This window comes from Schistocerca nitens, chromosome 5, assembly GCF_023898315.1.
Source record: "Schistocerca nitens isolate TAMUIC-IGC-003100 chromosome 5, iqSchNite1.1, whole genome shotgun sequence".
Classification (NCBI taxonomy): Eukaryota; Metazoa; Arthropoda; class Insecta; order Orthoptera; family Acrididae; genus Schistocerca; species Schistocerca nitens.
This window is the reverse complement of record NC_064618.1, coordinates 514044280-514069432: the sequence shown is the minus strand read 5'-3', so window position 1 is coordinate 514069432 and position 25153 is coordinate 514044280. Positions and strand designations below refer to the sequence as shown.

General features: G+C 38.5%; 1 protein-coding gene across 1 annotated transcript in view; it reads right to left on the bottom strand.

The window, feature by feature from the left end:
• Positions 1–25153, bottom strand: part of LOC126259945 (facilitated trehalose transporter Tret1-like) — a 116402-nt gene that overhangs the window by 75582 nt on the left and 15667 nt on the right. Inside the window, exon 2 of the mRNA XM_049957047.1 lies at positions 1345–1661. Within this exon, the coding sequence (XP_049813004.1) occupies positions 1345–1661 (317 nt within the window). The remainder of the gene's footprint in view (positions 1–1344; positions 1662–25153) is intronic.

The following is a 25153-nucleotide window of genomic DNA, read 5'->3' as shown; positions in this document are numbered from 1 at the left end:
TGAATAAATGCGAAAACTTTAATGGATAATGGTGAAAACTTGACAGCGACGTGTCGCAAAGTGGCCGTAAACATGTGAAAAAACGAACACGTTGAATTCCGATTTTAATATGTAACCTGCGACTTTGAATAACGAAAATCTACATGCCGTGTTATACGAAGCGCGATCGCAATCTGAACATTCGTGGTGGTCAAATTGCATAATAACTGAGCGAGCATTATATCACAGTCAGTTCGTTTATTAATCCTTTTGGCAACGGGTTTGATTAGTTACCGAGAACTTCCTACTGCAAATGAGTGTGACAGCGTGTGAATGAAAATATAACTATGGTTAACATGGACTTGGCGTTGTTTTGTATCAAACAAGTGAAATATATCAACGTTTTCAGTCGCAAACTACCTTTCAATTAATCTCTCAATCAACCTAATACTGAAAAACATTTGTTGCACCAGTTAGATTCGTATAATGCTACTGGCTCTACTATAGCTTTTCCAGTAGGATAACATCGTTCGTTTTAACAGGGACGACGTGTGGACCTGACTGCAGAAGAAGAAATTCACTACCAGGTGAGTGAACACTTTCTGTAGGACGAGATCAAGTAACTGCGCCGTTGCAGTACCCGGTGAATTTTCTTTGTTTCCTTGATAGGACTTCTCCTCAGCAGTCCACATGTAGACTTCTTTGTTGATCCATTATGGACTGTGGGACAACGGCCGGCGGGTATTTCTTGATACAATAATTTACCAACAGCCGTATGTATTGTAGAAATGTATTTTATGAACTTCTTATATACTACCAGTTTCGGCGTTACATTGATGCCATCTTCAGGCTCCACATGTCATACTCGTAAAATCGCTATCACTAAAGGAGCCATATAACTGGATCCGTGAATTAAATCGCTATGCATCAGGCCACGAAGAGTTGACGCATAGCGACTTGACTCACGGATCCAGTTATATGGCTCCTTCCGTGTACAGCGATTTTACGACTATGATGCGTGGGGTCTGAAGATGGAATCAATGTGACGCCGAAACTGGTAGTATATAAGAAGTTCATAAAATAAATTTCTACAATACATACGGCTGTTGGTAAATTATTGTATCAAGAAATACATGTAGACTTCTTCAACTATGGTTTCTTCTTAATCATCCACGGTTGGGAAGAACGTGCAGCACTGTAAGGTGAATGTGTAGACACGGTCGAACATCATCAAGAAGTTTGATGGTCACAAGTTGATATTTTGCGAGGTGAATTAAAACTTTATGACTTTTCCGGCAGCAAGTTGGTGGCCCCATGATATACACACCAAACGGCAATAGAAGAACCTTTATGCAGGGCACTCACCGGTATGACGAGGCCTATGCCCAGACTGGCCACGACGACGGCGGTCATGAGCTCTCCGAAGGTGGTGGCGAAGCGCTCCCAGATGGCGGCGGCCAGGAAGGGCACGGCGGACGCGAGCAGCAGCCAGCGGCGGCCCACCGTGTTGACGAGCACCGCGGCCGCCACCACCGTCGGCACCAACGCCAGCGAGCCGACGGCGCCCAGCCACGACGCCTCGTCCTCCGTCAGCACGATGTGCGACGAGTTCTGCTGCAGCCGCGGCAGCATCGGCGCGTTCCAGCCCATGAACAGCCCCGCCGACAGGTACGCCAGCGACGCTGCACGGGCACACCGCGTCCCAGACTTCAAGTCATCTCTCTGAGTTTAATGCCAGTGTTGCAGCGTTGCGCGGCAGATAAATAATTGGGCACAGCTGAGTAAAAATTAAGACATGGGCCTCGGATAACGCAAGGAGCCACATAGTCAGAGGCGACCAAAAGTTATTGCATCGGGGTCTGTTGCTGCTACAACACGAACTGTAGTATGACGCCAGGCAGTTACTACATTGCAGGTCACAGGAACTCGAACCATTGCAACGTCTGTCGCCTGGTTACTTCACATCTGAGTCAAAGACTTGTTGTGGCATGAATGATAAAAACTGATGCTGTAGCGAAACAAGCACAGGACAGGACCATATAAATACTACTCCTTTATAGTCAAAGGTATCGCATTATGATGGACACCAAACCCAAGCAAAGACCTATGTCTGTCTACAAGTCCAGAAATCTACGAGTTCATGAGTCTACAACTCTAGGAGTCTACATGGCTGAACCAGTCACTCTCTATGGACTCTGCCTCTGCTGGCTGAGGTGCTGATGCTCATGCCAAGTCGGATACTGTCGACGTAGCACCCTTTACACAGCAGTCATTTGCGGGCCTACTTCAGTTACTGCCAACCTTCAACCCTGAAAATCTCTGGCGGTCAGCCTCTCATCCGCCATTGTTTGGGCAGGAAAACTCCTGGCTGCCCCGCTCCTAGTAGACGTCACTGTGGTATGCTGCTCCTTATACACTGGGTCCACATGATGATCTCGCACTCCTCGTCCGAGGATACTTGGGCACCTCGAAGCAGTGCGGCTGCCGCAGTGGGATGACACCTGGTCTGACCCTTACTGTTGGTGTCATCTCTTCCACACCAGAACGGCATCACCAAGTCACGTGATGACCTGCTCCGTCTCTGACAACTGTATACAGCTTACATCCCTCTGCCACTGGCTTCTTTGGACATCGGCACAACTATTTTGGTTCTGAATAATAAATGTGTGTTCATGAGCGCTATGTCATTGATGATATGTAGGACGTGAAACTGGCTTCCACTTACTGCCTCACTGCTATCTGGCCTAGGTCGTGGAGTATTGGCATCTCAGCCTCCAACTAGCCGTTCCACCACTGACCATAGTGGACCACCACCCAAGCAGATATAACTCTCAGAGAGTAACGGCACATACTCAGTGAGATGCAGTTCTCGAAGCCGCTGCATCTTAAGAAAGAGTTTTTCACTCTGGAGCAGAGTGTGAGCGGATTTCAAACTTCCTAGCAGATCAAATCTGTGTGCTAACTCTGAACTCGAGACTAGGACTTTCGCCTTTCATGGACAGTTGCTCTGCTGACTGAGATATTCAAGCTCGACTCTCACAATGCGATGAGGTATTGGCGGGAGTAGAACTGTGAGGGCAGATCGTGGGTCGTGCTTCGATAGCTCAGTCCTTAGACCACATTTCCAAAGGCGCAAACATCGCAGGTACAAGTCCTGCTCAGGCACATATTTTGAATCTGCCAGGAAGCTTCTCTACATCTCTTTCATCCACTTACAACTGTTTATACTACTCAAATATCAGCCTCCCTCTGTATCCCCATCCTCCCTATGCCCCTCCCAGAAAACTTCCCTTCATTTCCACACAGATGATTCCATGCAATGTGTCCTCACAACCGTGTAGTGGGATTCTTCCTTAAAAGCGAGACGTAAATTTGTTTAAATGTCATTCAAAATTCGCCTCCAATATAGAGGGCAACTGTTCCAGCTAAGCGTATGTTCGTTTTGTCATTTTGTTCCGGTGAAACAGCGCACTAAGGGGCGTAAAACGTAAAAATTCAGGAAAATTTAAGTTACCAATATAAAAATCGTAACTGCCGTCCTAGATTTTAGCATCTGACTCGAATAAAAAGTTCTGCAGATATCGGTGCCTCTCATAAAACTATTGAACACAAAATGTATAAAAATTAAACGAGTTCTTAGCAGTGAACACGAAATAAAATTCTTCAAAAATTATAAATTAAACCATTTTGATTCCGATTAGTCGCTCATCTCCCATCACTCAGCAGCATTTCGATATTCAATGTTTATTTTCATATTTCAAATCAATATTTTAGATGGAAGTAAAACAAATTATGTAATAGAATCCTTACAACCGATTCTCTCTTTTAGTCAGGTTGTGTCACAGATTCCTTTCCTCCCCAATTCCGATCACTATCTATTCATTTGTTATCCGATCCACTCAACTAATATTCATTGTTTATCTACAGCAACATATCTCCGTAACAATGCTACATTTCTGTGCTTGTGTGTCGTCAGACTAGCGGTCCTTACATGTGACATCTTTGAAGTGTATTTTTATCCTTATCGTCACCTGTATGTTTTATACTTTATCTGCTGTAACCGAATGCTATTGTATTTTTTATTTTTAAGAGTGAAAGTAAATTTTATACGCTCAAAGGCTACGTGCAATTGTTTGTTTGGATAAACCATGGAACCACACTTCCATCTCTCCTTGTCTATATTGTACTGATTTTCGTCGACTATTTACTTCCTTAGAGCGCCACACTTCAGACAAATACTTTCAGACAAGACTTCCCAACTCTTCAATATTCCTTCAATGTTAACATATTTAAGAGACACTACCCTCGCTATTGCCAATCAGCATTATATAGTCTCTGTAATTCAGCCTTCGTAGGTATTTTGCTGTGTAATATCACATTTTCTTTGAGTTTGAAAAACTGACATTCAACTCTCCTTATCTACTTACTTATGAAGTGTCAAACTATGGCCAAAGTCAATGAAGATTCAATGTTAACCATATTAGGCGACCTGTATGCATTGTGTGTCTTACTAGGTTTTTGATTTGCAGAGTCGTGATAAAGAAGTTCTTATCATCTTAATACTCTCGTTAACTTGCATTTGATCTTCTAGGATGTGGAAATGTGTGGAATAAAACGATGCCATTACACTGTTGTGAATATAACTGAATAATACGGAGAAAATAAATTCAAGGCTCACCTGGAAATTCAGGGTGAGGCTGGATCAAATACTTCTCAGTTCTCATTTCAACTAAACCTACAGCAGTTTCATGAATTCACAGGAAGGAACAGAAAGGAGACTGAGCCGATTGGGACGAGACTCACAAGGTCGGAAACACTATTTCATCTATTGCAACAAATCACTGTCTCAACACACCAGCATGCGTGCTAACGGCATAGGTGCTCCAGCATATTCCAAATCCTTATTTTGTTTACCTTAACAAATTTAATAATACGTTCTTAAGACTGGTAAATCATATATAGAGTTTGCAAAGGACAACAGTTTTTGAATACAATAGATAAACTCAATAAACACTTAATTTTTATTGGAAAGGGAAGGGCAGTATCAAATTGGCGACCATGACAGGACGCCAATATGAAGTATTGTACTTTTATTATGTTATGATTTTTAAAATATTATTTGTAGTTTACTGCCGTATAATAGGAACTAATTCATGCACATTTATTGTTTCATACCCAGTAACTGATGGAGAACTTATTCAATAACTGTGCTCTAATCCAGAAACAAAAGACTGAATTTTTATAATTCTGAGGATGGTTTAATGAATTTGTCAAGTTCATTCACTACGTATCTTGGGAATCTCTCCAACATCTCACAGTTGTGATCTTTAAAGAACTATGGCGGCAGACAATGAATAATACTATACAGTGGCCTGAGGACTATGCACAAGCAAATTGCAGTTGTTTCAAAGAAAATGCCTTTTGCATGCTGCACATCGAAATTTTTTTATTTATTTTTTTATTTATTTATTGTTCCGTGGGACAACATTAAGGAGAAGTCTCCATGGTCATGGAACGAGTCAATAAATGAAATTATAACACGATTGTAGAAACAGATAAAATGAAATATAAGAAACATATTCACTTGTGGATTGTAGAAACAGATAAAATGAAATATAAGAAACATATTCAGGCGACAAGTCGTTAGTTTATTGAAAATGGATGCAGCATAATACTGCACTCCTTTCTGCGCAAGAGTCAAGGAAGTGCATTCCACATGCAGATTTGATTTCTGCCTAGTATTAACTGAGTTAAAGCTGCTAACTCTTGGGAATAAGCTAATATTGCTAACAACGAACGACATTAAAGAAAATATGTACTGTGAGGGCAATGTCAAAATTCCCAGACTATTGAATAGGGGTCGACAAGAGGTTTTCGAACTTACACCACACATAGCTCGAACATCCCGTTTTTGAGCCAAAAATACCCTTTTTGAATCAGAAGAATTACCCAAAAAAATAATACCATTTGACATAAGCGTATGAAAATATGCAAAGTAGACTACTTTTCGTGTTGAAATGTCACTTATTTCAGATACTGTTCTAATGGTATATAAAGCGGCATTTAGTTTCTGAACAAGATCCTGAACATGGGCTTTCCACAACAGCTTACTATCTATACAAACGCCTAGGAACTTGAATTGTTCCGTCTCCCTTATAATATGCCCATTCTGTCTGATTCAAATATCAGTTCTTGTTGAATTGTGAGTTAGAAACTGTAAAAACTGATTCTTACTGTGATTTAGCATCAAATTATTTTCCACAAGCCACGAACTTATTTCACGAACTACATTATTTGATAATGTTTCAATATTACACACAAGATCCTTCGCTACCAAGCTGGTGTCATCAGCAAACAGAAATATTTTTGAATCACCTGTAATACTAGAAGGCATATCATTTATATAAATAAGAAACAGCAGTGGCCCCAGCACCGACCCTTGGGGAATGCCCCATTTAACAGTGCCCCATTGGGACTGAACATCACCACCACTCTCAATATTGCGGAGAATTACCTTCTGCTTTGTGTTCTTAAAGTAAGAGGCGAACCAATTGTAAGCTACCCCGCTTACTCCATAATGGTCCAACTTCTGCAGTAATATTTTGTGGTCAACACAGTCAAAAGCCTTCCTTAAATCAAAGAAAACAGCTAACGTTCGGAACCTTTTATTTAATCCGTCCAAAACCTCACAGAGAAAAGAGACTATAGCATTTTCAGTTGTTAAGCCATTTCTAAAACCAAACTGTACATTTGACAGTAAATTATGTAAATTTAAATGCTCCAGTAACCTTGTATATACAACCCTCTCGATAACTTTAGCAAACACCGATGGCATAGAAATAGGTCTATAATTGTCAACATTATCCCTGTCTCCCTTTTTATAAAGTGGCTTCACTACCGAGTACTTTAATCGGTCAGGAAACCGACCACTCCTAAAGGAAAAGTTACAGATATGGCTTAGTACTGGGCTAACATACATGGAACAATACTTCAGTATTCTGCTAGATACCCCGTCATATCCATGAGAGTTCTTGGTCTTTAGTGATTTAATTATTAACTCAATCTCCCTCTTGTCAGTATCATGGAGGAGCATTTCAGGTAACAGTTTCGGAACACTTTTTTCTATGAGCGCTATATGATTCCCTGTAGGGACTAGATTTCTATTTAGTTCGCCTGCTATATTCAGAAAGTGATTATTAAATACTGTACATATATGCGACTTATCAGTAACACGGACATTCCCACTATGCACTGAATCTATATCCTCGACCTGTCTGTGCAGACCAGCCACTTCCTTTACGACTGCCCATATGGTTTTAATTTTATCCTGAGTCTTAGCTATTCTATCTGCATACCACATACTTTTTGCCTTCCTAATAACTTTTTTAAGCACCTTACAATATTGTTTGTAATGGGTTGCTGCATTAAGATTGTGATTGTTTCTAACGTTTTGATATAATTGCCACTTTGTTCTACAAGATATTCTTATCCCTTTAGTCAGCCACCCAGGCTGCCTGTTTGTGCTAGTATCCTGTTTTGAACGTTCTAACGGAAAGCAACTTTCAAAGAGCACGAGAAAAGTCTTGAGGAAAGTATTATATTTATCGTCTACTGTATCAGCTCTATAAACATCTTGCCACTCTTGTTCCTTGATAAGGTTTACAAAAGTCTCTACAGCAACTGGATCAGCTTTCCTAAAATGTTGGTAACTATATTTAACATGTGTTGCATCACAAAAATCTTTTAGACTTAAAATTTGTGCATCATGATCTGAAAGGCCATTCACCTTTTTGCTAACAGAATGCCCTTCTAGTAATGAGGAATGAACAAACATATTGTCTATGGTTGTTCTACTGTTCCCTTGCACTCTCGTTGGAAAGAATACGGTTTGCATAAGATTATATGAATTAAGGAGGTCTACCAGCATCCTTTTCCTTGCACAATCACATACAATTAATATTGAAGTCACCACATATAACTAACTTTTTGTATTTCCTATAAAGTGAACCAAGAACCTCCTCTACCTTTAGCAAAAATGTTGTGAAATCGAAGTCTGGGGATCTATAAATAACAACAGTAAGAAGTTTAGCTCCACTAAATTTAACCACACCTGCACAACATTCAAACACCTTTTCAGTGCTGTACTTTGAAACATCAATTGGCTCAAATGGGATACCATTTTTCACATACATGGCTACTCCTCCACACCGCAAAGAGCTCATAGAAAAGCTACCAGCCAACCTGTATCCTGGTAAAGGAAGCCTCTGAATTATCTCCTTATTTAAGAAGTGTTCAGATATATCAATAATTTCTATAAGCAGTTCACTAACTTTATCTCTAATACCTTGTATATTTTGATGAAATATAATAATTCCCTCATTAATCGGATACCTAAGCTTTCTCGAAAGTGGCTTCTTTGTTAGAGAGACTTCCCTTAAGCAGGAATACCTATCAGCTGACTTCTCTAAAAAAGGTACAGCTCTAACACCCACAACTACCGGAATTTTCCCATGAGTGATCCCACCACGCTCACCTATGCTGTCACCTACAAGCTTTGCCAACCTCCCCTTTCCATACCCGTTGAGGTGCAGGCCATGTCTAGTGAAACCCGTCCTGCTGACAGACTCCACCGACACCACTGAAATGTGACTCATGCCTTCTGTCATCAGCGCACCCCCAAGTCTCATGTTATTACGCCTGACGGCTGTATTAAGATGAGGCCGATCGTGACGCTGAAACAATTCCACGAAATGCACATTCGTGTTGCCAGTCTGAGTGGCTATCTTTTCCAGGTCACCACCTATGTCATAATCCCCATCCCTATCAATACTATTACCAGCCCCACCCACAATCACTACCTGATCCTCTTTAGTAAAATCCTTACATAACCCCCCTATGTTAACAGTCACCTGAGTCAGTCCTGCATTAGGCTTCACAATGCTGGTGACCTGGTACTCACTCCCCAACACTTCCTGCAACTGCTGGCCTACACCTCTTCCATGAGAACTACCTAACAGCAGAACCTTCTTCTTTCTCTTAGACTTTGCAACTGTCCTAGCCACCGTAACTGCTGAGATCTGCTGCATACTTCCTACATCTACAGCTACTAGAGATTCCTCTCCACTAGACTCTGACAGTTGGTCATATCTATTGTAAACACCAATAGTAAAACTATCTGAAAATCTTCTTCTCCTAGCAGATCTCTTGCCAACAGCCAGCTCCCATTCCCCAATCCCCTTCTCCTTCCTCATCCTATCTAGCTCCTCCTGTGCGTTTTTCAACTGCACCTGAAGGGCACAGATCTTACGCTCCTGCTCCTCTATCAAGATACTCTTGCTACATAACCTGCAGTTCCAGGAGAGGATCTCACCAGAATGCCCATTGGCTTCCCCACTGCATTCCCCCCCCCCCCCCCCCAGTGAAAATACTTCGAACAAGTCTCACACCGCAATCCACTACTCACGAACCTACGGCAAAGCCCACACTTCTCACACATGGTAAAATTTTACAGTTATTGAAACAAGAAAACAACTTTATCTAAGTTCCGCTACTACAATAAGAAGATGTTAAAAACTGACTACAATAATCACAAACTTGCTCTACAAGGGAAGTAACTACTATTATTGACAGTATTAATCAACAACAAATGAGAATAACACAGAAAGAAAATCAAACGTCTAATGACCCAGTAACGAAACTGAAAGCAGTTCGCAAAAATTTCTTCTGAAGTTATTTCACCGGAAAACACCAAGAACACCGGTTGAAGACTACTAAAGTTCCTAAATAAACTACTATACACAAACAATTAATAAGTACTTAGCTTTCGATGCGCCGCTACAGCTGCAACTGGTCAGCACGGAACGTAAACACGGGTAAGAGGTTAAGTTGCTCGATACGAAACACTCACAAATATCAGGTCACAACACAAGAAAGGCAGAGGTGAATGAAGAAACCACTAATAAGTCACTTATATAGTAAATATTATCACAAAAACCGTTAAAATATATATCTGAAAGCTAAAAATAGATGAAAACTTAGAGAGCGATCTCACACGCAGTCACGCACTTATGCACCCAGACGCATTTCGCCTTTTTTACGAGGCACCTTCAGTGGGTGTCCTGAAATATTACATGATTTGTCCTTTTTACACATAGGTTATGTTTTCACCTCTGGATTATGGCTTTAAAAACAGTTCCTTAACGTTTTTTTTTTTTTTTACGAAATGGAAAGGTACTTACAGGTAACTTCTAATTCACTGCATCTAAGCAAACTGCTTTTTCTCATCTGGCAACCAGGTGGACATCTTACAGTTCACTTTCCATTCACTGTTTTCGTTACACATCACTGTATCTGCCATCTTTTTAATATAGAGATTCATTTGATTTTCTAAGTGTTACCAACTGTTTTGTGAATGTATGTGGTGTGTGTGTGTGTGTGTGTGTGTGTGTGTGTGTGTGTGTATTAGAGAGGGAGAGAGATTTCTTCTTTTTGTCTACAAAATAACAAATAACAATATTTGCCAATCCAATAACCTTGTACCTAACTACATCAATGTAAAGATTAAAAAAAGTTCTTTTAGTGGTAAAAAAGTGAAAGAAACAGCTCAGAAAGTTTGGCTAAAATACGAAATCAAAGCTCTACACTCGAAAAAAAAACTTTATCTCAAAAACTATATAAAACACATGTACAACTTGCAAATAACATTAACAAACCTGCTGTTTTTTCTGATATGGTCAAAAAAGTTGAAAGTTACACAGACACTGTCTTGAAAGAAATTGAAGAAAAACACAAGAAAAACATAACGCAGCTCATGATACAACAAACACAAAAAAAGAAACATAAACAATAAACAACCAAAACACACACACCAATTTTATCCATAGTTGATAAACCTCGCAGACACACAATTAAACAATGAAGAAAAAGAGATCTTAGAAAAAGGGGTGAAATGTAACGTTAATGCAAAACTAGATGAACAATACATAGAAAACCTCATAATACAATCAGAAGCCATTGTAAAGCGAAAGAAGAAAAGTGAAAACAGCAATATAAACAATGGACTAAGAAGATAATTTATAAAGAAAGAAATACATAAAATTATTACAGATACAAAAAGCAGACTGACAAAAACAGTAAAAACACAGAATCTGAAACACTCAGAAAACTCAGAAAGAAACTCCAAAATGAAAACATCATTATTACTAAAGCAAACAAAGGAAATGCAGTAGTTCTTATGCCCAAACAGCAATGCGTTGACAAAACACAGGAGTTGATTTCACAAAATAATATTAAAAAACTGAAATCAGACCCAACAAACAGATTTCAGATCAAGGTAAAGAATATGTTAAAAAATATAGACTACATGCTGGATAACAGAGAAAAAGGTAAATTAATACAGAACAATCCTACAGCACCTACCCTCCGATACCAACCAAAAATCTATAAGCCAAATGTCCCAGTAAGACCCATTGTAAACTTCATTAAAGCTCCCTCTTATAAACTTGCAGGACACATGTTGAAATTACTAACAGAAACTTATAAAATAGAAGATTACAGAACTATAAGGAACATGTCACAATTAATACAACTTTTAAAAGATGTAAAAATCCCAGATACAGCTACTCTACTCTCTTTTGACATGGAAAACATGTACTCTAACATCCCAATAGCAGAAACAATAAATGACATAGAACAAAACCTGAAGGACAACAGCCAGCTACCAGATGAACACATCAAAGAAATACACAAGTTGCTGGAACTGATAACTGAACAGAACTACTTTCATTTCAATAATGAATACTATTTACAGGAAGATGGGTTACCAATGGGGTCCGCAGTGTCAGGTGCCCTAGCAAACATTTTCATAAACCATGTAGAAAACTTAATTTTCAAAAATGTTATCAAAAGGAATTACAACATACTTTATTGGGTCAGATACAGTGATGACATCCTTTGTTTAATAGATGAACCTCAGGCAAAAATTGACCAGTTGCATATAGATATAAACACAATACACAGAAAGATAAGACTCACAATGGAAAAAGAACAGCACAACCAAATAAACTTTTTAGATATAACCATTAAAAAACAAAACAATCAGCATAGCTTTGAAATCTACCATAAACCTACAACTGACACAATCCTCCATCAGACTCCTAATCACCCACACTCATAGAAACAATCAGCACTCAGATACATGCTTTGTGGACTCAACACAGTACCACTCAGTCCAGAAAATTACCAGAAAGAACTAGACATCATCACACAAATAGCAACAAACAATGGGTACAATAGGGAACTAGTCACCAAATTAAACAAAGAATTAAGAAAACAAACACAGTCAGTGAACACAGTACATAAACACCCACAAACAACAGTAGAACAAAACACTAGACAAACAGGCACAAACAGTCTCAGAACAATAATCACACAAAGGATACAGAAAACGAGAAACAAGATTCAAGATGGTACACAATGACATACAAGCACAAACTCGCACATAAAATAACAAACATTTTCAAAAGACAAGGGATAAACATGGCATTCAAAACAGACAATTCAATCCAAAGGCACATTCCAAAAATAACAAAAAACATAGCTATCTACCAAAAAGAAGGAATATACCAACTACAGTGCAACACATGTGATGGAAGGTATATAGGACAAACCAGCAGAACATCTGACACCCCATACAAAGAACATATCAGAGCATGGAAATATGGAATGAGCCACTCAACTTTTGCAGAACATTTGAGAGAAAATAAACGCAAACATACTACAAGAGAACATGATATGAAAATAATTAGAATAAATAATGAAAGACATCTCCTAACATTACAGGAAAATTGTGATATATACAAAACAAAGGCTGAAAAGAAACAACTACTAAATGACCAAGTAAATATGACTAACAACTCACTGTTTACACTGACTGATCATATAATAGACAGAAATCCCAACAAATGATTACACATCTTATTCCTCTCATAAGTATATACAGGAAAATATAATAATAATAATAATAATTATCATTACTATTATTCTTAAGAAAAAAAAGTCCCCCTCCCTCTCTAATACAGACACACACACACACACATCCACAAAACAGTTGGTAACACTTAGAAAAACAAATGAATCTTCGTATTAAAAAGGTGGCAGTTACAGTGATGTGTAATGAAAACAGTGAATGGAAAGTGAACTGTAAGATGTCCACCTGGTTGCCAGATGAGAAAAAGCAGTTTGTTTGGATGCAGTGAATTAGAAGTTACCTGTAAGTACCTTCCCATTTCGTAAAAAATCGATAAGGAACTGTTTTTAAATCTATAACCTTGATGTGAAACCATAACATATGTGTAAAAAGGACAAATCATGTATTTGTAAAAAAGACGAAAAAAGTCTGGATGCATAAATAAAAATAAAAATTTCCATGTGCAGCATACAAAATGCATTTTCTTTGAAACAACTGCAATTTATATACAGCTACTGCGAAAATGGCCACTACAAGAAACGTGTTATGCACAAGCAGTTTGTGCAAGTGACTGGTAGTGTTGTCAGCACAGTATGGAAGTTCTGTTTACTCATATTACAACACTACAACATGGTACCTTAAATTTTCACATTTTTTCGTTTTTTCGTTTTCGATAATAATTTTTGATCATTAATTCCTTTTCTGTTGTTTCATTGGTAATACTGATTATTTGGAGTATTGTAATGTAAATTTACTACAACTTATTTAAAAAGAATGTTGTACAGAACTTAGTAGACATGGCAAAGTCAGGATTTTTTTTAGGTATAGCAAAAATTTCTAACCAAAGGAATGTAGCATGTCACTGAGGTTGTTAGTGAGAGAGACCGGACGTTAGTAATGCCACAGGCACGTGCAAAGCTTCCAGAGGAATGGTTCAAAGGGAATTTCAGTTTCCATTGATATTTTCACTGACATATTTTTCAGTTATTATTCACTTGAATTTGGAACTTATTTAATATCCATAATAATTATTAGTTATCTTTGCAGGATCACTACTTGTTAACAATGGATATGAAACTGAATTAATTTTCATTATACGTCCTGCATATGTGCTTGCTAACAGCATGTCCCTTTGTGTAGGCTACAGAGTTACACAGTAATGTGGTATGCAATTAATGTTTTCAGCCTCACAAAGATAAGATAAAAAGAAGTGGTATTCCGTCACCTACTTCTCCTTGAAGACCTACTTATGAGTTATTTATTAGTTAATTACTTAGATAGTCATTCGAATGATGTCAACATTTTGTTGGAAATTGTGGAAGCATTAGAAGAAACAGGAAGTAATTCTGACGATTCCATTAATTGTGACTCGAACGATGATTGTTGTGCTAATTGAAGTCAAGAGCAGAAATACAGCTCGAAGAAACAGTGGAGAGTAATAGCTTTCAGTGACAAAGAAAGAAAGAAAATTTTTTGGTTAAGCGAAGGAGGGAGAAAACTTTTAAAGTTAAGAAGCTGTCTGAAAATTTTGTTTTGTAAAACTGAACGGGTATTGTGTAAATGGAAGAAAGATTTACACGAAGTATTCGAAAGACTTAGAACTGCTCGTGAGAGTCAATGCACTGTTACCGAATGAAATCTACAATTCTAGGCCGTATGAACTGTAGGTGAAATGAACATTACTGATTTCCAGACTTCCTCAACATGCTTGGACTCAGAAAACTAGGAAAAGGAACTTCCAAAATCATGAAGTTTACTTCAAGTAAACGTCGTATCTTCTTTCTGTTCTCTAAAATGCTGTGTATAAAGCCAGTAATTCATGTTTCATACAAGAACTGTGTGCAAAACGCGCTTTATCATTTAAAGTGATGAAAAGGCAGAGTGGCTTGTGTAGTCGATGAATGCTCTGACACATTCTTATACAACTACGCCAGTGATAAGTATCAGTGGTCTACAGTTTCCGCAGCTTTATGTCTGTCTTCAACAATCACAAAGCAAATTTAGCCAAAAATTTAAAAAAGGACTCTTCAGTTACAAAAATCTTGTAATCGACGTAGAAAAATTTGGAAAAATGGCGGAGCATACTTTTCAATACTACATCTAAAACGTCTTGTTACCAGTTGCATATAATAATTCATTGCTTTTGTTGGACTTTTGGTCTAAACATAACGACCCCTCTATTCTTAAGGGAGTCTCTTAATAAGGGAATTATTCGACAGTGTAAAACATTTTCCAGCAAACTGTCAGACAATATAATTTGCTATAGCTCTTTGTTATTTCTGGATCATCAGTGTAACAAGACAATTAAACTTAAGTCTTTTTTTTATTTCAGTCTTTGATCACAATATAAATTCCTTCTACGATGACCGGTTTTGGTCAGTAATGACCATCTTCAGATCTACAATATAAAAACAATACATCTAGTGGGCAGTCTATATCTCAAAACAATACAGCATTTCATATCACTATATACTCTCATACAAACTGGCAAATGTACTGATGAAATAAGGTAGACCGTACCTGTTCTAAACCATGCCCTTAAGTAATAAAGCCGTAATGGTATCGTCAAAACATATAAATACACTCAGCAAAGAATCGTCAGGTACAACTAAAATATGGTGTAAAATAGGCCACATCGTCCACGCAGTCATTTTGCAACTGGCGTTACGGTACAAAACCTACTGATGTGCAGAAGCTACCAGAAATCTGTCTGCCTATATGCTTCATAGATGTCGCTACTGTGGGCATAAATGTATTCTTCATTTACATAAGAACCACAATCTGATAAAATCACACTAGGTAAAATATATGTAGCAGACTTTTTAATTTCGATAACTATTATAGAAACTAATTGTAATCAAACAAAAGACACATACAGTTAACTATACAATATTATTAAAAGGAAAATATAAAGGCAATAGGTCTGACACTTTTATGGCGAATTTATAGCCAAAAATAAAATATTCGTAATACACTGCCTGTAGCAACCTATAAATTATCTGTGAAAGATAAAATGTCTATACGACAAAATAGCTGAAGAAATGACGGATCAATGATCAGCGCCCTCTGTTGGCCCGGCCACCAGGATGTTACGCACGCGTGCAGCGATCGGAAGAATTTAACCACTAGAGGACTTTTCATACATCGTGATATGCAACCCACAGAAAACGTTTATACAACATAGTAACACCCAGTAAATAAACTTATATAGTCTGACCATACCATCCATGAATAGGTAGGATATAATCAGTTACAGCATTAGAGTGAAATGCATACTGTTCTCGACATAAACCAGCGAAAAGGCTCGATATAAATAAGCGACTATGTCATTTGTGCAATATTAGATCTCATCATCACGTACAACGAATTGGATGAAGTATGTCTGGTATGTAGCACAGTATGATGAACAACGGCCACGACCATTTCTTGGACTATTCAACTTCTGTCTAAATAAGAGCAGTAATTACCGTGAAATGCCTAAATGCATTAATTTTTCTTTTATCATTTCGTGATCCAGTACACGCTTCTTTTGTAACGTCTACAGGGAATAAACAAAGGAACTCTTTCATAGTTAATAAAATGTACATTATTCAAAACTTATCATAACTGAGTGAAAAGTTTCATGAGAAGTTCCTACATGTCGGACTGGACCATTTCCTTGTTAGTGTGTGAACTTTGTGGCGATGAAATGTTGGCCAAGGCATTGTGAAGGAAACGAGAGATAGTTTGGGCCGCAGTATCATAATTCTTTGGGAAGAGTTTCAAGATTATAAATGAAACAAGAACACTTGTGACCAACTTTACTTAATTCTGCTGGTAAATGTAAGGAAGAGTCTGCTGCATAACTGTTGTCATAAAATCATCATACTACTCCTATAGCAACTCCATATCAAAATATAGCAGAACCATTTCCGAAATTTCGAAACCTAAAGGAGCCGCCAAAGTGTGAAGATCAGCAACCCAACATTATAGTTCTTTTTTAAGTTTAAATTTTGTCAGTATCAATAATTATCATAGATATTCACTACCAATAGTAGAATGCTGTTCCCAACATTGAAGTAATAGAGTGTCACTGAAATGAGAAGACTCGCTTTTTTAAATTTATGAAGCATCTAGGCAGCAAATTTTAAATTTTCTAAGTTCAGTGCAAGTGAAACTTTACAGCTCAACTGGTAGTATTAGTATTTGCATATATAACTACATTCATTACTTTTTTTGAGAAAGAGACTTATTGATTAAATAGATTTCTCTATGAGAATAATAGTTCATAATTTATTTTAAGTGTTACATAATTTTATGTATTTATCTGTATATTGTGTGATTCTTAGCCTTTGTACTTGTGGAGCTGCTTCTTACCATTGCTGCTTATTGTGACTGAATTCAGTGTTCATTTATTGTGTTTCTGGTTATGAATTTAGTTCACTGAAAAGAAATGATCAGTATCACTTGCAAGCAATGAGAATTACAGTGTCACGTTATGTGTCACAAGCAGTAAACGATTTTTGATTTTACAAGATACGCTCAATAAGTACGCAACAATTTTTTTTCAGAAAGTGGGTTCGTTTTATTCAATACACCATATTATTCCCCACTCTTTTGGCTACAAAACGCTATTTATCAACACAATATCCGTTCAATGCCACGTCCTTACGCCACATTCCTGGAAGGGCGTGTATGCCCGCATGGACCGCTCTACTCGTCGGGTCGACGTCGGAGCCACATCAATAACCTCCCAATCATCAAAATAATGCTTCCCACGAATTGCATCCCTCATTAAGCCAAACAGATGGAAGTCTGGATTTGCAGGATCCGGACTATAATGTGGATGAGGAAGAAGAGTCTATTGAAGTTTTGAGATCTCTCGGCTGCATAGACTTGTGTGACGCCTTGCGTTGTCATGGAGAAGGAGAGCAGAAGTTCGTTTGCATTTTTGTGCAAAGAACACACTGAAGTCGTTTCTTCAGTTTCCTGTTAGGCAGCGAGGAACCCAGCGGGTGCACACCTTGAGTACCCCGAATGGTGGACTTGTGTGTTGACACTCCCAACACAGACGGCCAGTTGTGCAGCTAGGGGTCACTTCGAATGAGAGTGTCCGCACGTTCCAACATTGCAGGAATCACAGCTGCGTGCGGCCGGCCGGCACGTGGGAGATCGGACAGGTTTTCATGACTTTGTGATGATGACATATGCCTCGTCCACAAATCACTGTGCTTTTGTTCATTGCCAGGTTTCCGTAGACACTCTGCAAGCGCCTGTGAATACCTGCCATGCTCTTGTTTCCCGCCAAAAGAATCTAAACGGCAGCTCTCTGCTTGGAACGCACTTCCGTTACAAACACCATTCTGAAGGATGCGCACAGCGTTGACATCTATCGGAACTTTATGAAACTGTAGTGGGTTAAGAGGGAGTATTCCACGTTGTCACACAACAAATTCTACTTTTCTTTTTAAACTGAAACTGGCCGAGAAAGAATGTTGCAAGGACTTAAGTGTAATACAAATTAATTTTCAAGCATTTTCCAGCGTTTTTCATTTTCAACTGATCTCTCTCGTGTGCTTTGTTGTCACAGAGTACTTAAATTTCAGTAACTATTAGGTAAATTCACATTTTCACTTAAGATAAACAATTCTATAACTTTTTCTCAAAGACGAGCTGGTGACCGTATTATCTTATTAAACTACTTCAGTTTTGCTGAATTTCAATTCAGGGTTATTAACAATGTCATTAACTACTTAAAATCAGTCAGCACAATTATGCATTTCTCTAATATCGATCGTTATTGTCGCTATGTATTTCGGTGGCATAACTTCCAGTTGTACACTCATTCTAATTCTGTCGGTACAGAATTCTCAGTAGTAGCCGCCTTTCCTGAAAACTGCAGGACATTAAGTCATTAAGTTACGCTTGTCAATCAACTGCCGGAGAAGGTAGATACGTTTCAATGTCAGCACACAGATGAGAATGGGACTCTTAACTAAACAATGCAACAGTTACTCTGTGGACACGATACTGAATCTCCAAACAATATACAACTTCTACATGACAGACGTCGTTTGCGTGCACTGGTAAAAAGGCGCAGTACTCGTATTTACACTGACATCTGTGAAAATTACACTACCTGGCAAAAAAGTGAAGCACATAGGAGGCCATGACTGGATGTGAATGTAACATCATTCACGTGGACACCACCAGTGGGTAGATAAATCATAAGAGCTGCAATTCTCCAGGACAAGTAGAACAGACACCAGAGTGAATTGATGTTGTTCACGTTTAGTGTTGTCACCAGGCATGATAGGCTACATGAACAGCGGTAGGTGTTCAGTGACCACTGTGAAGGAGACGAAGATGCTGCGTACTCATGTGCGACAACGTCATCGGCAGGTGACAGACTTTGAAAGGGCCCTCATTGTGCGTCTCCAGTTTGCAGGCTGGTCGAATCGGGCAGTATCCAGATATGGGGACATTCGTATGTAGCCCGATGCCAGACTGTATGGGAACGCGAGAACAATCTCAAGGCTCCCGACGATCAAGTCTGAGAACCACAAAGCAGGATCGCTGTATTGTGCACTAAGCCCATCGTAGCCTCTACACGTCTGCCCCTGTCTTCCGAGAACAAGTAATGGTCTTCCAGCAACATTCATTATCATCCCGCCCCATTTGTCCGATATTAACAGCAGTCTCACTGAGTAATTACCCTCCAATGTGTAGGTTACCATTAACAACACAACACAGATTGATGTGTTTGGAGTGGTGCCGTTACCAGAAAGTACATACTGCCGTGAATGGCGTCGCAATGTGTTCGCGATGAATCGCGTTTAGGCCCTATTGTGTATTACTATCAGAGTCTCACCGATGTTATTCCTGGCGTCAAGGTTTCCATAGCTGTTGGTACGACTTCACGTCACGGATGGAACCCCGACTGCACAATAGTATGGCGCTGACATACTGCGTTGTCATGTGTTAAGTACCTCACATGCGACAGAATCGTGGTGCCTTTCGCCACAGGAAACTGCTTATCCACACACGGCACATGTTTCTATGAACTTACTGCATGATGTTGAGGCAAGATCCGCAGATCTCTTCCCGATAGAAAATATATCAGCTCACAAGTCAACTCCATCTCAGTACCAGTATCCATGACATCAAGGGTCAGTCACGACAGCTGTGCGCCACCTTGCCTCTGGAGAGGATACTGTAGCTTTATTATGCCCTTCCCAACCGAATCATTTCATACATCGAGACCACGTCGAGTGCTAAGTCATGCTGATAAGTGTCTCACACTGTTAAGTTATTTTGAAAATTGACTCGAATTTCTAATCACGGAAATAAAATCACATACCCTCTCAACTTTCTCATTTTGTTTCCTACTCCTTTACTAGATTCTTCAGTTTTTGTGTCACGTCTAGGATGTTTACGTTCTCCTTTTGTACAGAAAACAAGATATCATTTCCTCTTAGACAGTTGAACTACAATTTGTGATTATGGTTTTACACAAGCATGACATAATCTTAAAGGTAAAGTATATATGTTATCGCTCTTCACCCCTTGAAAATGGAACACAACCGAAATCGTGATTATGATGTAATTAAATCTAGTACAAGCCCAGACAGACACATGTTGTCACCCTCGAACTCATATGTGAGATATCTATAAACTTTGCTCTTCCGTTCCCTTAATGACGACGTTATTGGAACTGACCTGGAACCGTTCTGCTTTAGCATATCTCTTAACAGATAATTTGTTAACGCCCGTTAAGGGGGGATATTGAAGAAAAACACACACTATTTCAAAAATGCACACAATCCACAGTTTTGGAGATATGGAAATGAAATTTTGTACCACACTTTACATGAAAGTAACACATTTACATATAAAATCCTTTGATTATATATATTCAACTTTTTTTAATAAAATTTGAACTTTTATATTCAAAAAATAATGATGTTCCTTTTTCTCAGAAAGTATTCAAGAGATTTCTACAAACATTTCTCTGTTTCATCTCTTTATATGTTGTTATCTTCTCTCATGAGGTTTTTGGAATAGGTCAAATAGGAGAATTTTCATAATTTTTAATTATAATTCCACAAGTACAATTTTAAATTCATGCAAAATTCCAAGCACTTTGCCCCATATCTCAGCTTTCAATCAGAATTTCAAAATTTGATCTTTAGACAACGTTTATTAGGTTTACAGAAATATGTGTACAAAATTTCATAATTCTAGCATTCATAGAATCTGACGAAAAGGTATATAAAGTTTAAAAACCAAACTTTCCACGAAACACAATTTAAAGTTCAACCTAACTTTTTTCCTTATGTCACTTCTTCAGAAGGCACGACATTTGTACTCGGGGTCATCTTTCCCATCAAGGCTTCTCTCTTGTTCTCTGTCTTCTTTCCTTTACCAGGTCTTCAACTGACTTTTCAAATCTATTTTTCTCAGGATGTCTTGAGTAAAATTTCCTATCTTGAAGCCCATTCTTTCTAATACGTTCATCCTCCCTATGTTCCCATCAATAATACAATAACTGCATCATAAATTGCAATTCTGACAACTGTAGCAGATGCAAATGTGTTTTTAGGGCATCATTTCCATATGAGTGAATTTAGAGACTATTTTCGGTTTTTCCATAAACACACTTTTTGAGAAGTGCAAGATCGGCCAGAGATGATCTATAAAACCAAAGAGTACGTTTCACGGCCTTCTAGATGTATCCCGCTCACGTTTGGTTGAAAGTAACATGCAGAATCGTTGTTCACTGAGCTGGTATTGAAGTGCTGCTTCAAAACGTGGGCGTGGCATGGAGGCCGCGTCTCACTTTTAATTAATTTTCAGGCACATCGGATGCAATTTCAACATTGAAAGTTTGGGAATTTATTGTCCATGAGTTGTACTAACAAATAAAAAATAAATCGAAAGTTGACATTTTTGGTCAGTTTCATCAACGTCCCCCCTTAATGCAACATCAACGTAATGTACGGTGTATGTTGTCCTGCTCACCAGACGTACAGTGACGTCTCGGTATACGACCAACGCTGCCGAGAAGTTTCTTGAAGAAACCGTTAAGAGAGTCGCGATACTTGCTAGTGCTTTGTGCGAACCACAGTACTGTGTTTCCGTATGTTTGAGACTTCACTGTATTCGGCATGTCGGTCACAGCTATAGCTATAAGACTCTCGTCCTCTGCGGAAACCTGAAAATTGTATCGCCCTGTGGCTATCATTGAATTGATGTCTTTTGTTTTGAATCCCCGACGTTATCACCTTTTCTTCGTCATCAAACCTTCCAGTTATTTACTGGTCATTGCGACATACAGTAGCGAATAATATTTTATATTTCGTTTTGTTTCTGTCTTAATGTACGTCAGTAATTCGTTTTGTGCATGTTTGCTTATTGTAACATACTTGACTCGCTTCTGAGCAGCTATCTTTGCATAGCTAAAACATTATAAATTTTTTTACATGTTTATGTCGTCGTTGAAATCTTCCCTCTTTAAGTTACCACAATAATTCTAATGAAAATAATTCTGAAAAGCTTTATTACTTCGCCAAGTGTAGAGTAAATAGGGTACTGATCGACAGGTAAAGCCTACAAAATTAACTTCTGGATCAGAGCACAGACGGGAAGTGTCGGGTGGCTACCTGCACATGTACGAACTAGTTGCCTCTTGCCTGTGATGATTACGTTCTGAAGCACAAATGTGTAATCATACGATTGCACATAAGTGGTTGGATTACCTAGTATCCTTCTGAACGTCAGTATAGTAATTGAGACAGTGATTAGACAAAGCCTTCTAATTTGATTATAATTTACTATAATTTGCCTTAATTCCGGAATTAATTTGCTCAAAAGTTTTAGGATAAGGGTATTTATATTAAAAACTGCAAATAAAGGCAACCCTTTTAGTTGCAATTTGCAAATAGTAATAACTAACGTTGCCCAAAGTATCAGCTACCACTGTGGCATACGCTACAGAAAAATGATTGGTTAGTGATTTATTAATGAGGAGACAATTAACAAGGGCAAATCTATAGTGGCCGTAAGCAAGTAAGTAATATAGCATCTCAGTAAGTATTGCTATAAATAGTGGATTACATAGATGTTTGAGAACAGCAGAATTCCATATGTAATGTCACTTGTGGTAATTTAAGTTGGACCTTAACTAAAAGAATTAGGCTATAATTTTCTGCAGGATTCAGTAGAAGTAGCACGTCGCAAATAGCCAAACAAAAATATTTTCAGGAGACTTGTTGATGTTGGGAGAAGAGAAAAATCGTGGGAATGGCAGTTTTGAACACAACTGCACAACCACCATTCGCACTTACTTTTTGACTTCACTTGTAAATATATAATAACTTTTTTTATGGAGTGGCATTTCATCTAGTCTAATAACCAACTGCTTAAGCAAAATTAAGTACACTGCAGGAGAAGAGTTAGAAGAAAATAATTGATTTCACATGAAATTCAGCATCTACAGCTTAACGTCGCAAGTCCATTGTGAACGGCTGATGCAATCTAGTATTCTTTCAGGCCTCTCAATTACTGTTCCATTAAAATATTCCCTAAATCTCACTAGTTTTGAAAGTAACAGGTTTTCAAATACTTTACAAGCACTAATTTGATGTGTTGTACAATTCTATACTTTTATTACGTAAAATGTTAAATCTAATTTACCAAGTTCGGCACCATTAATGGTATTCAGCTTGTAATTTATTCAATTTGTAAAACGATCAACACGGACGCCATATTCCTAACGTTTCAAGCCTTAATGTAAATGTGTCTGCAAGCAGATGATGTTCGTGTCTTTCGAATTTCCTTCATATTGCGTGGCTCTAAGACTGCAGCGTAAGACATCCACCCTAGTGACGAACTATCGTGACATGTAGGCGAGTTAGGCACAGGTATACTGCACACGTCACGCAAATGATCGACTTTTATCTGTATTCTCTCAAGCAAACACTCTTTAAGATATAGTCGTATTATTACGAATAGTCTGGAACATGTTATTGCAGAATTTAATTGAAATTACACCCTGTAATGTATTTTTACATGTTTTTATGTTTACTTGGCATTGAGAGATATATGATTGTACGTTCGAATACTATTCATTGGAATCCTTGAATAATGTAATACTCTCTGTAAATCGACAGCGAGTGTGCAACGAATGTTCATTGACCATCAATCTAAATTTTCCAGATAACCATAGGTTTGAAGTGAACTGTTATGGAGTGCAGCCAACCAGCGATGAATGTGGAGAAGTGTGCACAGTAAGCGAACGAGTTTGGGTGTGTTTCGCAATGTCTTCCTAAGCTAGCCTACTGCACTAGTTAGAATAAACGTTCATTCATGCTGTCTGCACATTAGCTGAAGCTAAAACATGTCTCTTTCATATTTCATTATTAGTAACATTGCACCTTACAGTTGCTATCTTGACCACTATCAACGGTTCATAAAAGCTACTCCTATTAGAACTGTAGCTTTGCTTCCGCCGTTTTGCAGTAGATGGCAGTAGCGACAAGTGGTAATACAGGTGGTAGGTTGCAAGTGCTATGCAGCAAGCTTAGGCATTTATAAACATAACACCATCAAAATATTAGTCGATTTGAGATAGTATCGTAAAATTATTCTCAACTGGAAATGTCACCTTACGAGCCCAGTTCTCGTCATTCATGAGAAGTTTGAATTTTCTGGTTTAATATGAAGAAAACTGCGGCTGAAGCTCACAAAATGCTGCGTGAGCCGTCTGATGAAGTACCTGTTAGTAAAAGAAAGTGCAGAAAATGGTTTCAACATTTCAAGAACTGTATTTTGACGTCGAAGACCGGCATGGCGACGAAAGACAGAATCTCCTGAAACCGATGGAAACAATCACAGGAGGTCGTCATCCAAAGAAATTGATGCATTTGAGCCGAGCACTAAAAAAAAAGTCACAATGCAGGTGTAGAGATGGAAACGTGATTTTGCAGCATGACAATTCTCGAGCCCATAGCGTAAAACCCGTCAACACCTACTTGGAAACGTTGAAGTGGGAAGTCCTTGCCCACTCGGCGTATTCTCCAGACATTTCTCCCTTCGACTACCGCCTTTTTCTATCAATGGCACACGGTCGGGCTGACGAGCGCTGCCGGTCATATGAGCAAGAGCAAAATTGGGTGGATTCGTTTGATCTCATCAAAAGACGCCCAGTTCTTCCACCGCGGAATTCGT